Raw genomic sequence first — 16204 nt, 5'->3', positions numbered from 1 at the left:
CAAAGAGCTATCAGAGGAAATAACATCTATAAATACAGGATGTCCTAAAAATGTTAGTGTAGTTTTAAGGTATTAAATATATTAAATATATATAGGCAAAAAGAATACATGAATACAATTTAATTTTATTGGGGAGAGGGCAAGATCAGGAAAGGTCTCATGTAGAAGGTGGTGCTTGAGCTAGGTTTTGAAGGAAACTAGAGATTCTAATATGTGGAGGTGAGGAAGGAGTTTCAAGCCTGGGAGACAGCAAACAGGAGTTTGTATCTGATCCCAGAGGTAATGGGGAGCCACTAGCTTTTACTGAGAAGGGACATGACATGGTCAGACTTATGCTTTAGGAAAGTCACATTGGCAGCTGTGTGAAAGATGGATTGGAGAGGGGAAGATGGCTGAGACTTGAGGAAGAAAGACCAATCAAAAGGATACTGAAATGGTCTAAATGAGATATGAAGAGGGGTGATGGGAGTGAACCTGGATAACTAGAAGGAAAGTTGGTGCCCTTGCCTCCTCAGACTATCTTGGGTCACTTAATCCACTTAGCTTTGGAATTACCTCTGTGGGACCATGCTGTTCTGACTAGTGAGTCAGTCTATGGTGATATAGCTTACTATATCTAGCTTGGCCCCACACTGTCCAACTATACTTCATCCCATTCTTTTCTTTACTTTGACCATATCTTTACCATTATGCTAATTTTTAACCATTTACATTATGCTAATGTGTGTTATGCACACCTTCTTTTCTTAAGATTGTAGGCTAATAGGATCATAGATTTAGAGATGAAAGGGACCTCACCTCAGAGGCCATTTATTCCAACTTTATTTTAAAGCTGAGGAAACCAAGGCAGACAGGTTATCTGACTTGTCCAGGATCATATTGCCATTATAGGTCAGAGGCAAGATTTGGACTCAGGTCTTCCTGACTCCATATCCATTATACCACCCTGTTTCTTTCTTTCTTTTCCCTTTTTTTTTAATTAAAGTTTTTTGATGGTAAATTCAGTACAGAATTTTAACTTTAGAGCTTAGCAATTACAAATGCTTCTGTACATTTAGTCAATCAAGAATCAAACCTTAGTCTAAACCATAGCATATACACATTAAAACAGAAAAGTACAAGTCATGAAAAAAATGCTTGGGGGCTTCTTTACCATAAAGAAATAATTAACGATGCCTTCATTCAGTACACATTTTAAATCTCCATGTTTAACATTCTGAACAGAATGAGAGTAATGACTATAGTTCTACTGTCAAGGTTTGATATTGGTTTCTGAAAGCTGCACAGTGCTTCAACCAACTGGTTATCCATACACATGAAAAGATACTCACTTTGTTGTGTTAATATAGCAATGTCCTTTTGATCCAAAACAATTATATCTCCTGGCTCAAGTCCAGGTTCCTGATGACCTTCATCATGGAATATTATCTTCTGATCACCTTTCATGCCCTTGTTAATATGAGTTTCCAGAGTCTTTTTCTTTTGAACAATTTTTCTTCCATTATAGCTTGAACATCTATCTTTGGGGCTGATATGTTTCCCATGAAGACTGATTAAATTTGCTGAACCATTCTAGGCCCTATCTGATGAATTTTTTCTTATTTGCATTCCAGTACCTCCATATTTTAATGCTCTTTACCCTATGCTACACTAGATTCTGGGTTTCAGTCTCTATAAAGTAGATAGTGAAACTTTATAAAGGAATAGCAAAATGTTAGAACATATAAAGAAGAAGGCACTTCACTAATAGAATTAATAGAACCCACTAAAGTGTATTTTGTCAACTTTTTCCATTATTTGTAACAGAGCCTCTCAGCATGTATTTAAGTAAATGAATACTATACTTTTAAGTTCACTGTCATCTATTTCTAACAATAATGTATTTCTATGAATAAATATTATCTTATAAATATACACACCAAATATAAGATAATTCAAATAAATTATGACTTTCAAATTCCCACTTTTTTAGAGAAAAAATTAGTAATTCATATATAAAAATTCAATACATATGAATCTGAAAACAACTTTTTACAATTCTTAATCATATAATTATTTGGGAAACAATTCACATTCCTCTCTGACTCCTTCATATGTTGGTTCTTTTAAATGAAACAAATAATTCAAGTTATATATTCTCTGTTCTCTTAGTCCATGATAAATTTGTTCATGTCCAACTCTTAGTGACCCCATCTAGGGTTTTCTTGGTAAAGATACTGGAGTGGTCTGCCATTTCCTCCTCCAGTTCATTTTACAGATGAGTAAACTGAGGCAAACATGGTTAAATGACTTAAGCAGGGTCACACAGCTAGTAAGTGTCTGAGCCTGAATTTGAACTCAGGTCTTCCAGACTCCAGGCCTGGTGCTCTATCACTGCGCTAACTAGCTGCCCTATGGCAAATTTATGACTGTTTTTTTTTCTTTTAGTTAGGCAGTGGGGTTAAGTGACTTGCCCAGGGTCACACAGCTAGTAAGTGTTATGTGTTTGAGGCCAAATTTGAACTCAGGTCCTCCTGACTCCAGGGCTAGTTGCTCTATCCACTGTGTCACCTAGCTGCCCTCAAAGTTTTTTTTTTCTCCGAGGAAAATAAATAACTTGGCCAAACATTATCCTTCCAACAACTGTCTTAAGACTAATTCCTGAATACCACTGTTTTGAATTCACATGGCATTATTTCACAAAACATAACTGATAAGAGGAATTTAGAAGCACTTAGATATTACAGAGAACAAAAAATCAATTTCCACTGTCCTTGTTTTAACCATTTTCCTTATGAAAACAAACCTAATAACCATCTATTATCAATAATTTCCCTCAAAACTTTTATCTAAAAGTGAGATTGACATAGCATTTTTTAAATGTTCATAAATTCACTTAGTACCCCCATGCAAAGTAAATGAGTATAATTTGAATCACTGAAGCTAAGGTGTGAATGGGGTAATTAAAATTGATAACCTAGAAGGTATCAGAGTAATTAAAAAAATTCCAAGGTTAATCCAAAACACAGAAATAAAAGCCATAGTTTAGAATCAGAAATTAAGAAGAGTTGAAACAGATAGGATAGATGGAACAAACTCAAGAGTAGGAAGCTTTGTTTGCTCAAATCTCTGTTGCTTCTGATCCTGCTTCTATTAATACCTGTTTGGCTCAATGCCTTGGCCTTGGGGATTTAGGCAAGGTATTTCCAAGCAGTTTACTAGGTATGATTCTTTATTTTATAGCTCTTCTATTCAATCAAGTATTGTAATTGACTATACTGTGCTTGGAGAGTCCAGTCTTTCTTGGAGTACAAACTTTTTCTGGAATGACTGCAAAGCTGGTGACTCTATTGTTATTTTACCAGCAAGAACCAATGAAACAATTGGGTGCGCCAGAGTAAAGACATTCTAGTCAGAAGGCCCCCGGGCTAATTAACAACCTGGATGACTCAAAAAGGTCTGATTTTTTAATTTAGTTTCTGAAAAATGCTTGAACTAGAGGTACTTTGTTGAAAGACACATCTTATTCTTCTACTTTCAATACTCTCCAGGTATCAGTGTCACACTATCGCAAATCTGACAGTTTTTGCAGTTAGGCAGATAAGAAGAGGTTCTATTAGTGAGGGGAAATATTGGGATAGTGACAATAAAAGGTATGGTTCAAAAAGAAGGTTATGTTCTGAGTGAATGAGCAATAGTTGATAAAACAAAATTTTGCCGTAGCTAAGCAGCACACATTGTCATGATGGTAAGAGAAACTCCCCAGAATGAAATTCTGAATACAAAAACAGAAACAATTTCTATGAGGAAAAAAAAGGCTAAGTCTAAAGAAATGATATGGATACTAACCAACAAATTAAGATTTTAAAAAGACACATACAGAAGAAATAAACTTGACTGTAACCCTAACCTTCTGACTTATTTATTACAAGGCAGGGAACTTTTGGGGGAAGGGGAGAGAATGATGTGGGGAGAAATAAGTAGTGATAAGTGCTGCTAAAAAGAAAAAAAAAGAATTATCAATGACCAATTAAGGTTAAAAGAAAGCAGAAGGAAGTTCAGGAGACAGACATGTAGGGCAATACTGGTACTATCATGTTAAATTTAACATATACTTGAAAAAACAAGCTGTATGTAATAGAGATTCACTGTTTCATATAATCCATTTTTTATTCTTTGTATGTGGACAATTTCATGTTTGTCAAATTCATAATAAAAAAAGGCAATCTGTGTTTGGCCTTATGCTGTTCAAAACTTTTATCTGTAACCTGAATAGAAACATAACAACAATCTTAACAAACTTTCAGAAACTATGAAGCTTGGAGGGAGATGGCAGATTGATAAGATTTTGACAGGCCAGAACACTGAGTTAAAGTGACTAAGATGAAAGACAACAGGGATAAAAATATAAAAATAGTCTTACACCTGACTGCGAGGTGATATAGTGGATAAAGGACCAGAATTGGGAGTCAGAAAATGAGTTTAAATACTATCTTAGATATTTATAATTTTGATCCTGGATAAGTTATTAACCATTGTCTCAATTGGTTTCTTTTGTAAAATGGGAATAATAGTAGCACTTGCCCCGCAGGTCTGTTGGGAGGATAAAATGAGATAGTATATATAAAAGTGCTTTGCAAAGGCTGGATGACCACTTGTCTAGTATATTGCAGATATTCTTTTTCAGATATTGGTTGGCCTCGATGTTCAACAAAGACCCAACTCTGAAGTTCTGTGATATGACGAAGTTGGAGAAGGAATGGTGGCAAGTTTTTTTGTGTGAACTGATGGGTAGACTTTACCACAATGGGAGATTCAAAAGAAGGGAGGGAGTTAGTCATTGTGGTCAATATTAAATCACTACTTATGACAGTGCTCAGGCCCTGGGAAATGGGGACAAGTTTATGATAAGAGTACAATGGGACTGAGAGACAGGTTTGAACTGACATAGGGAATTGTGGCAGAGGCTCCAAATGTTTCTGGATGTGGTTCTGGAGTCTATGTGACTAGATGCAAACTAGGTGATGTTTTGGTAGTCTTGAGGCTACTGAAAGTTTCATTATCTGTGGAGAGTCTTCCAAATTCTACTCAATGAAATCACAGGCTTGAAACTCCAGAGGGGAGCAGAACCCACTACACTTCAGAGACTGAGGTTGGAGAGACTGATGACACGGCCACTGTGAGCCCAAACTACTTTGATAACAGTGGGAATAGAGAAGAGGGGATAGAAACCAGATAGGCAGGATCAAAAGAATTTGGTACTTGATTGGACAGTGGGTAAGCAAAAAAAAGGGGTCAAAGATGACTCAGGTTTAAAGTATGGGTGATTGGAAAAATAGTAATGCCATTACAGAGAAAAGGAAGAAAGAGGAACAGATTTTGTGGAAAAGGAGAGTTTGGTTTTGGGTGTAGTCAGTTGCAGGTACCAGTGAGATATCAAAGTTGAGATTCAGTAGACTGCTACAAAGGTGGTTCTGTAGCCTTTGAAAGAGTGGGCAGCTAGGCTGCACAGCAGATAGAGCACTAGCCATGGAGTCAGGAGAGCCTGGGTTCAAATTTGACCTCTGGTCTCAGACACTTACTAAGCATGTGACTCTGGGCAAGTCACTTAACTCTATGCTTCAGTTTCTTATCTGTAAAATGAACTGGAGAAGAAAATGGCAAACCACTCCAGCATCTTTCCCACAAAAACCCCAAATAGGGTCATGGAGAGTCGGACACAACTGAAATGACTCAACAACAACAGAGTTGTAGAAACAGTTTTATGAATACTCTGCAAATAGGTAATAGCTGAAGCTGTAGATGAATTTTCCAAGGGAACTAGTAGAGAGAAAAGGGGTAAAAAGAAAAGGTTTAGGAGATCTTTCTTTCAGTGTCCTAAATATAAATAAGATTCAGGAGAGTACAATTTTAGAGAAGCTTATGGAGGAGGTCATAAAAGAGTGATCAGTAGTATTTAATGAAAGGTAAAGGAAAATCTATTTAAAAGGCTTTTGATTTTACAATCAGGAGGTTATTAATGATTGTTTATTAGAACAATTACAGTGGAGTGGTGGGAACGGGGAAGTAACAGATAGGTAAAAACTACTTTTAACAGAAGTTTGGCAATAAGAGGATACGACAGTGTAACTCAAATGTGGAGAAACAGAATCCAGGAAAGCGCCTGCCTCTGAGCCCAAACCCCACCCATGCCCTTTAAAGGATAAGAGAAATTCTAAGCATGTTTACAGGAGAGGGGAAGGATTTACTAGACAGAGAAAGATTGAATATGCAAGTAAGAAAGAGACAATTGATGGAAACAAGGAGGGTAGGGGACAGGATTAAGTATGATGTAGATGTCGATTTAGCTCTCCTTTTGACTGTGGTATTTTTCCCTGGACAGGAAGGAAGCAGGAGGGGAGAGGTAAAGACGGAGATGTTTTGCAATGTGGAAGAACAGAGACAAGGATCTAATATCAAATTATCCTTGACTTGAAAATTTGTAACAGGAATGCTGTAAAAGCAGATGCAGTACTTATCAGATAAAACACACAAGTAGTAAATCTCAGTTTTAGTCCCAGATTTGGCATTGATTCTGGCTGTGGCCTTGGAAAAGTCATTTAACTTTTCTACCCCTTAGTTTCTCTGTCTTTAAAGGGATTAGACCAGTTGAATTAAGAACGACCTTTGAAAAAGGAATGACCTTCAAAATGCCTCAAGTCTATAATATAATAGTTGTAGGGAAAACCAGAATTTTAAAATAAGCTAGAATAAAAGAAAAATATGCTTTTAGAAAGTGGTCATCTAGCCCACACTTGAAGATCTACAGTGGTAGAATTTATTCTCCTTACAATCTACTTTTGCCCAATTCTTATTATGAGGAAGTTCCTCCTTATAAAGAGCCCAACTCTCCCTTATGTAACTTTCACCCTTCGGTCTTCTCACTGCCATGATGTACTATTCGGAATAAGTCTAATCTTCCACATGACAACACTTTAAATAAAGACTATATTTGAAACAATTTCCCCTTTCATTTTCTTCTCAGATAAAATGGCTGTATTAATATCAGTGAATAAACATCATTTAAAAATTATGTATGATTAAAAAAAATCATCTTTCTGAGGCATCATTAAAAATGAATTATTCTCACCACATAAAATGTGGGAACAGTGCCACAAATCTCATGCTTATCTAAAAGAACAGTACAGACAGACCAAGCTTCGCTAGTCAACCTCTATTTCATAATTGAGAACAACAAACTGTATTTTGTTCACTAAACATTGAATCTGTCATATAATACATCTGGGATAACATTAAGTAATGATCTCAAGTACAAACTCCAAAACACATGTTAACTATTAAAGTCAGCATCTTTTTGTGAAATCCATAAAACACAGAAAATGTCACACTGAAACTTTATCTGCTAACTTTTTTTCTAGCTTTCTTCAGAGGCAGGAGAAAAAGGATTGATGATTGCTTGTCCTACAGTTCCTGGGACATTTTTGCATAGCTTTGTTAAGTTTTCTTTAAACCAATTTTTTGGAAGTTTTCCAATAATTATAAGACAATGTTTGCTGATAATGATACTTCCTACATCATTAATGATAACAATTCAAACAAGTCCACCCACACTCTGTGTTACTGTAGACATTTCTCAAGGCTACAGGTTGAAAATACATTGTGCAGTTTGGGTGCCACAAATGACACTATGATACTTCAATTCAAGGGAACCTGAGAAAACAGTTTTAATCTAATAAGTATGTACATAGGGTACTTACCTTTACCAGTGCTGGCCCAGGCTTTGCTGAAGACACAGTGCTCGTAGAGAGCACAGGAGCTGTAGGGCGTGATGTAGGATGATCAGCAGCTTGAGGAGTTTTCAAGAATTCAGGAACTGCTGTGGATAGTGAAGTATACTGGCAAAAAAGATAGGAAGGGGAAAGATGAAAATTCTGTTTCTCTAACTTGGAACACATGAAGTTACAGGAAATATAAATAAGCAAATGATTTTATCTTTTTTGAGTCTTGTAAAAGGAAATGAAGAAAGAAAAGAAAAATATAGTAGTAATATGTTGTGCAACTAGAAAGGTAGGATTATATACTTTGTTTACATATTCTCAGTTCCTTAAAGAAACCTTTATTTCACTTATGTGGAAAAATTAATTCTAAATAATATCACACTGAACAAATCAAATATGCTTTTAGAAACACATTTTTTCTTTCTAGTGTCGAGACCCTGCAATTTATCAAAAAAAAAAAAGAATCCATACTGTAGAAATAGTTGTTTTAAAAACAGTTGTCTTCTTGCCTTACAGGTAAAAATAAAATGAGATCATATTTATAAAGTACTTTGCAAACCTTAAAGTGCTATGTAAATGCTAGCTGTTGTATTATTATTAAAATAACCAAAATTAAATGTGAACTGATGCAGGATAGAAATCATGCCATTCATCTTTGTATTCCCACTTCAGCGCCTACAAGATTGTAAGCTCTTGAGAAAAGGCATCATGTTTAATGTATCTTTGTATCTCCTTCAATGCCCTGGGCAGAGTAACTAGTAGCTCATTAAATATTTGCTGGATAAGTGAAAGAATAGTTAATTCTAATGTAAATTTTATTTTAGACATAATGTACATGGAATTCAAATTAAGAAAAAAACTCATTTACAACTGACAAGTCTTTGTATACATACAAATATGAGCTACACATAAAAAAATTATTGTTGAGAGAATAATATCACTATTATTATTAATATGAGGTTGCCAAAATTTTGACCTGTGTCCAGCCCTATATTAATCAGTTAAGATAACATCCATCAGTTTTCTGGGTACTGAACTCTTGTGTAAATCCTGGCTGCTAACACCTTTCCCACTAATAACTGAAAGACAAATTAATATGGCATAACCAACAGACAGTACCTACTTATTTAAAGCAAATACAAAGACAAAATATTCTACTGGAGGAAACAACATGTGTATTATATAAAATAAAGCCATTTCAAGGAACTTTAGTCATGATTGCTACTTGCAGTCCCTAAATTTGTTGTTGTTCAGTCGTGTCTGACTCTTGATGGCCCCATTTAGGCTATTCTTGGTGAAGATACTGGAGTGGTTTGACATTTCCTTCTCCAGTTCATTTTACAGATGAGGAAACTGAGGCAGACAGGATTAAGTAACTTGGCCAGAGTCACACAGCTAGTAAATGTATGAAGCTGGATTTGAACTCAGAAAGATGAGTCTTTCTTACTCCAGATTGGGCATTCTACTCACTGCATCACTTAGCTGCCCATATATACATACACATGTAAATATAAATACAAAATATATTTAAAGTAGATACAAGGAAATTTCAGGGCATGTGACAAACTAGCACCTAGGAAGAAAAAGAAAGGTCCCATGTAGGTGGTGGTACTTCAGGTAAGTTTTGAAGGAACCTACAGATTTTAGGAGACAAAGGTAAGGGAAAGTATATTCTATGAAAGAAGAGACCTGTGCAAAAGTGGGATGGAAACCACATTATGAAGGATTTTAATTGGCAAACAGGGGGGTTTCTATTTTATCCTAAAGGTAAAAAGGACTCTGGAGATTTTTGTGCCAGGGAAGTCACATGGTCTTATGTATGCTTAAGGAATATCTCTTTGACAGTTGTAGGGAGGATGTATTAAGAAGGGAAGAGATTGGAGGCAGAAAGCTCAAGCAGGAGTCTATTGTAATAGTTCAGGTGAACTAGGGTAGTGGTTATGCAAACAGAAAGAAAGTGGTAGATGAAAGAGATCTTATGGAGGTAGAAACGACAATTTGGCAAAAAACTGGATGTGGAGGGTGTGGGTGGGGAAGGGTGAGTGAAAGTCAAGATTTGAAAATGACTCTTGAGGATGCAAGCCTGGGTGAATGTCCTTGACAGAAACAGGGAAGTTAGGAGGAGAAAATGATGAGTTCTGTTTTAGATGTGTTGAATTAGAAATGTCTGATAAGCAATTAGTGATGCGTAACAGTTCAGGAAAAACTAGATACACAGATGAAAACATAGATCTCTGCATCATCTACATAGAGATGAAAATGGAATCCATGGAAGCTGATTGAAAGACAGAGAGAGTATACAAAGAGCTAGAGGGCCCAGGACAGGGCATTATTGTACAGTTATAGTGTAGGATGTAGATGATAATTCAACAAAGGAGACTAAGAGAGAATTATTTCATGTCAGCCCAAGGGGGAGGGAGGGAAGCTTGATTTTTGAAGGCTTACAAAGTACATGCAAAGAAATTCCCAGAGATGACATGAAGAGATTTATGCAAGGTCACACATTTGGTAAAAATAACTGACTTTATATACACTATTATATTTAAGTATCACAACTGGAGGTAGGTACTGCAGATGATATTCTTTTGAATTATATGTTTTTCTATCAGCAAAAATCTGTCTTTCCCTCTTTCCCTCCCCAATCTCTCCTCTCCCACACTGAAAAAAAAAAAAGAAAGAAGAAAAAGAAAGAAAAACAAAAGAAAAACAAAAGCCCATGTTACAAATGCGTAGTATAATAAAGAAAAACAAATTTCTGTATTGGTTATGTCCCCCAAAAATATGTCTCTTTCTGCACTTGAGTTTTACCCCTCTGTATAAGGAGATGGATAGCATGTTTTATCATGAGTCCTCTGCTATTGCGCTGTGTTGGTCATTGTGTTGATCGGAGTTCCTAATTCTTTCAAAGTTGTTTATCTTTACCATATTTGTTGTCAATATATAAATTGTCTGCTTGGTTCTGTTCACTTCACCCTTCATCAGTTCATACAAGTCTTCCCAGGTTTCTCTGAAACTATCCTCTTCATCATTTCTTATAGCACAATCACATTCCATCACATTTATGTACCATAATTTGTTCTGAGACATTCCCTTAGATTCCCATTCAATGTTACTTCCAAAAGAGCTACAAATATTTTTTTCATCTCTAGTTGAGTTTATTTTGCTTAGAATTAATCCTCCCTCTAATTCCCCATTCTCCCTTCTATTTTGCCATTGAGTGAAATTATTTTCTGTACCCAACTGCATGTGTCTTCTTTCTTCTCGTGACCAGTTCAGATGACAGTGAGGTTCAAGTGTCAGCTGCTTCTCTCACTCCCTTCTCCTTCACTGTATCGTTGATTACTTAACCCTGATCATGTGAGATAACTTCTCCTAACCTTCCTTTCCCTTTCTTCTACTGTAAGTGTATTCTTCCCCTCTCTTTCCATTCTTTTCTTAAGACCTTCAAAACATAACAGAACCATTTCCAGAACTTGTTAGATTCCTTCTATGACCACTGATGAGGACAGGGTTCAGAGAGGACTGAGAAAATTAAATTGATTCTGTTTCATTTTTTATTGATCCTATTTACAATTAATTGATTTTGTCCTGTAACTGCCTAAGTCATGGTTCTTTGTCTCTGAATGTAGCTCAGAAATTCAGCTGGCCTATAATGAGTAAAGTTTAGAAATCCAGTTCTTCTACTAATCACCATTCTATTCTTGCCCCAAAGAATTCTACTATCCTTGAAGGATGCAGGTGGACACCAGGGAGTGTGGTCCACTATCTCTAACCTTGTAGGTAGACTCAAACAATGAACATTTCCTAGTCACAGGAGTTCAGCTACTCCTCTGAATTAAAGATAGTTTGTTACTTCTCATAATAACTCCAGCTCCTGAAAAACTCTGTAACATCTCTGAAGAACTACGAGCTGACTTGACCTGGTACATTTCTACAAGATATACCATTCATCCCTGCCCTATTAAAGAGTCTTATCTTCCTCCCAGGAGTCTGGGATTCTGCCATTCCTGGTCCACTATCAATGGCCTCAGGATGTGGATGGTCTTATAAATCAATCAAGCATTTCTCTAAGACAGAGAAGGGCAGTTGTTGGCCCCATGAATGTTAGCCCACTTTTCTTAATGTAACCAATCATGCTGTCTTCACCCTCATGATGCTGCCAACTCTATAACCAACTGTATTATTTTCCTCACCTACCCTGTTCTTTTCTTTGTTCTATACTTCTAAAAAGGTGTTGAGCCTCCTCTTGAATCTTTTGGCCTAACACAAAATAGCTTTTTACGGTGTATTCTTTTTTTGTTGGCTTATTCTTTCAGCCTTCTTGGTAACTTTAGTTTGATCTAAGGGCCAGATTCTGCTCACTTCTAGTCTTGTTGCTGCTTTCTTGGGGTATTCAGTGTTCGATTTCAGGGATAGCTTAGGCTGGGGATCTGCAAGCTTTTATTTCTCCCAAAGTGGTCTGATTCAGGGCAAAATCTGATTGCTGACTCATGATCTGTACAACAGTAGAATGCTGCTGGACTCAGCCTTTATTAGCCAATCTGGAAGCTTTGCTGATTATAGAACTGCAAGCTCCCTTAGGTCTATGATTCCTGCACTGGTTATTTCTCTGAAGGATTCAGTCCAGGCTAGAAACTGGAACACAGACTCCACTCTGCTTTTGGGGGGAGGGGGGTTTCAGGCAAAATACTGCTTTCTTCTGAACTTCCTCCATTCTCAGTCCACTGATCAGGGTGGCTCCCTACCCAGAAAGTCATCCCTGAGCACATGTTCCCTTCTCAGTCTGTCTCCATGTGCCAATATGGGCTAGAAAAATGATTCACTGTCTTTTTCTTGCATTTACCCATCAGGATTCAATCTAATATGTTTTCTAGGTCTGTTTGAAGGAGTTTTTTGAAATGAGAGGGAGTTCCTTGTCCTGCTTCCTGCTACTCTGCCTTCTTGGTTCTATCTTTACTACAGATATTATTACCCACATTTTATAGATAAGGAAGCTGAAAGGCACAATTTAAACAATCTGCTGGTGATCACACAACTAGTATTTGGAAGTGGGATCTGAACCCAGGTCTTCTTGAAAATGAGTCCAGTACTCTCTCCATTATGCCATATAACCTCTCTTAATAATAACTGATATTTAAATAGTGCTTGAAAGTTTGCAGTGTGTTTAGTATGTTATCTCATTTGATCTTCCTCATTCTAAACCTCTCTGCAGCACCTGACAATGTTCACAATCCTCTCCTTTCCTGGGTTTTTGTAATACTACTCTGTCCTTATTCTCTTATTATTATCTTTTTCCTGTCTTCTTTTGCAACATCATCATTCATATCCTGCTCCATGTATGCATATACCCCAAGTCTCTACTAGAAAGTTGGCTCCTTTAGGGCAAGAACTGTCTTATATCCCTACTGCCTGGTACAGTGCCTGGTATATAGTAGCTATTTGATAAACATTTATTGATTGATTGTCCTGGGTCCTCTCTTCTTCATATACAATTTGTTTCTTGGTGATCTCATCAGCTTCCATCAATTCATCTATCACTACCATGCAGATGACTTCCAGACTTACACATGCAGTCTCATCTCTCATTCCTTAACTCCAACTTCCTACTAGTCAACTGGATGTCTTATAAGTATCTCAAACATTTCCAAATCAGAACTCGTTATGTTTTCTCCAAATCACCCTTCCTCCTAACTTTCCTATTTGGATTAAGGGCACGGTCATTCTTCTAGTCATTAAGGTTCTCCATCTCAGAAACATCCTTGACTCTTCAGTTACATTCATCCCCATATGCAATCAGTTGCCAAGTTTTGTCAACTCTGCCTCCACAACATGTCTTGCATTTACCTTTATCCATTTCACAAAACAACCATCCTAGTTCAGGCCCCTGTCACCTTGCTTTTGGACTACTATATCAGCCTCTTAATCTGTCTCCCTCATTCAATCTCTCTCCTTTCTACTACACTCTAAAGCACAGGTCTGATCATCTCACTCCTCTGCTCAATAAGCTTCCAGGGCTCCATTATCTATAGAATAGAATGCAAATTACTCTTTTAGTAAAAACAAAACAAAACAAAACCCTTATAGTCATGCTCCAGCTTGTTTTTCCAGGGTTGATTATACATTATTCACCTTAATGAACTCTATGGTCCAGTTAAACTGGGCTACTTTTTGCTTTTCCCTATATACCATATTCAATCTCTGTAACTTTGCAAAAACTGTTTTCCATGCTTGCAATGTAATCCCTGCTCACTTCAACCTCTTGCAACTACTATCTCCTTTTAAGGCTCAGATTACGTGCCATTTCTTTTAAGATGCCTTTCCTATTCCCCTGGCTATTGATACACTGTACAGAAATCTCTGCATTTTAAATGTTTGTGTGTTTTATAATGTACAAAGATATCTTAGATCATAGATAGTAGTAACCTAGTAGGGAAAGTTACCTTCCCAAATCTAAATACTTTAAACTATGAGTATTACAATTTTTAAAAAGTATAAATCTCCTCTAGGTGAAAAGTTATCTAATCTTTAGTTTTCACAATGGATTGACAAGTCAAAATTCTACAAACACTAAAGCCCAATCTCTTTAAACTTTCATAATGCGTTTTATGCATTCCATCAATTAGAAGATGATTTTACAATTCAGAATCTTTTCCACATTGACCAGACAAGACCAAAAAAGCTTTAATTTTCTTTGAATTATTGGATCATATCATTTCTTTTCTTCACCAATTATCCTTCTCAGTATCATTACTTTAAAACTAAACAGTACTTTTAAAGAAAATGTTAGAACATTATTATTTAAATTGATTGGCATGTTTTTAAAAAACCCAACCAAAAGCTTAAAAAAGACTGAATTTTCCTTTAGAAATCACTATTGGAATGCTCTAGACAGATATGACAAAGATCTTTTTATTTAGTCTTGAAACAACTGTAAGAAGAGAAGTGAAAGCAGAGAAAATGTCTGGATTAATTAACATTTTGTAAGACTGCAAACACTTCAGGTATTTGCATGTATTTCTACTGGAAGAACATGTGCCACATTTTCCAAGAAGCAATAATTGATCTCCAGCAAATGTGCCTTTCTAGTTACGATATCTTGAGAATCTGAACTTGAAAGGAAAAATATCTACTCTGAAGATATTTAATAAAATGAAGTTTTAATCTTTGTTGCTTTTGTTACCAATTTCCAGAGAAATAAAATAAATGAAAGCAAGTATATACGCCAATACCAACTAGATATTTTTTATGTATGTGCTAAATAAACACATTTGCATAAAATATGGAGATTTTTTCTATAAATTATCATTACTATGAAATGTATTTAGACAGCACTGATTTGTCATTTATGGTTCTAGAGTTAAACTTTTCACTTAGTAAAAGCACAAAAACGAAATTGTCTGATACACTAATAACCATAAAACATATGAAAAAATCCATAGAAAGTGGCACAGAACAGAAAATTAATACTTGATTGCAATGAGTGTTAACATTTCTCACTGCTTATAAAATGCATTTTCTTTTACCAGTTACCTTTGGAAATTCTTCCTATTGATAATACATAGGTTTCATTTGCAAATTTCAATGGACAAATGAGTTCTTAGGTACATCAATAAGAAATTTTACTTTAAAAAATGCACTAAACTATTCGACTCAAAATTTCCACACAACAATATAACAATGTTAAACAAATCTATAAATAGAATCTCAGAATAGTAATAAAGGACATATTAATTTAGAAACTTTTCTAAAAGAAATCAATACTACCAGGAAAAGATCAAAGGAAAACAAAACAAAACAAAAAAAAGAGAAAGAAATTCAAGTGAAATTGCAGGGAAAATAATAACAGACATTTAAAGATAAGAAGCACAAAAATGAATAAAACCATTGCTGTTTCTAGGACATACTAAAATTGGATAGCTGGGCTATAACATAAAATACGTATTAATATTCAGGACAAACTTTGGGGATATCATAGCAAATGTCTATTCTATTTGGAACAAATTCACTTTACAAAAAGTTTTCCCAGTTGGCACTCATATAATCTAAAAGAAATACTCTTTAAACTATGAGGAACTCTGTAGGACATGGCAGTAGGCCATCTTACCAAGTAGGTCCTTCACAGATACTCTGTTTGAAATTAACGTAGTTCATACTGTGAGAGAATATTATAAATATTGGAACTTATCACCAACAAATTTGTAATACTTGATTAAAAGATCTCATAGGAAATAGTCACTAGTGACAACAGAATACTTTCCATGCTTTGGAAGTTAATCAATTATTTGGCTTGGGAAGAAGAAAATTTAGAGAGGACATAAGAGTTTGTCTTCAAGTATTATAAATAATGTCACCTGGAAAAGGCATTAGACTTGGTCTGCTGAGCCACAAAGAAGAGAACTAAGAACAATGGATAGAACTATCAAAGAGGCAAACATAGGCTGGTGTAA

The 16204-nt window shown here is 35.8% G+C and overlaps 1 protein-coding gene across 7 annotated transcripts in view; it reads right to left on the bottom strand.

The window, feature by feature from the left end:
- The window catches only part of MRTFB (myocardin related transcription factor B), a 253599-nt gene that overhangs the window by 43531 nt on the left and 193864 nt on the right, over window positions 1-16204 (bottom strand). For all 7 annotated transcript variants that reach the window (XM_027839253.1, XM_027839256.1, XM_027839252.1 and 4 more), the window contains one exon: window positions 7737-7874. In XM_027839253.1, coding sequence (XP_027695054.1) covers window positions 7737-7874 — 138 coding nt within the window. The remainder of the gene's footprint in view (window positions 1-7736; window positions 7875-16204) is intronic.

This window comes from Vombatus ursinus, unplaced genomic scaffold (genome assembly GCF_900497805.2).
Source record: "Vombatus ursinus unplaced genomic scaffold, bare-nosed wombat genome assembly UNPS02014832.1, whole genome shotgun sequence".
NCBI lineage: Eukaryota > Metazoa > Chordata > Mammalia > Diprotodontia > Vombatidae > Vombatus > Vombatus ursinus.
This window is presented reverse-complemented; position numbering and strand designations above follow the sequence as displayed.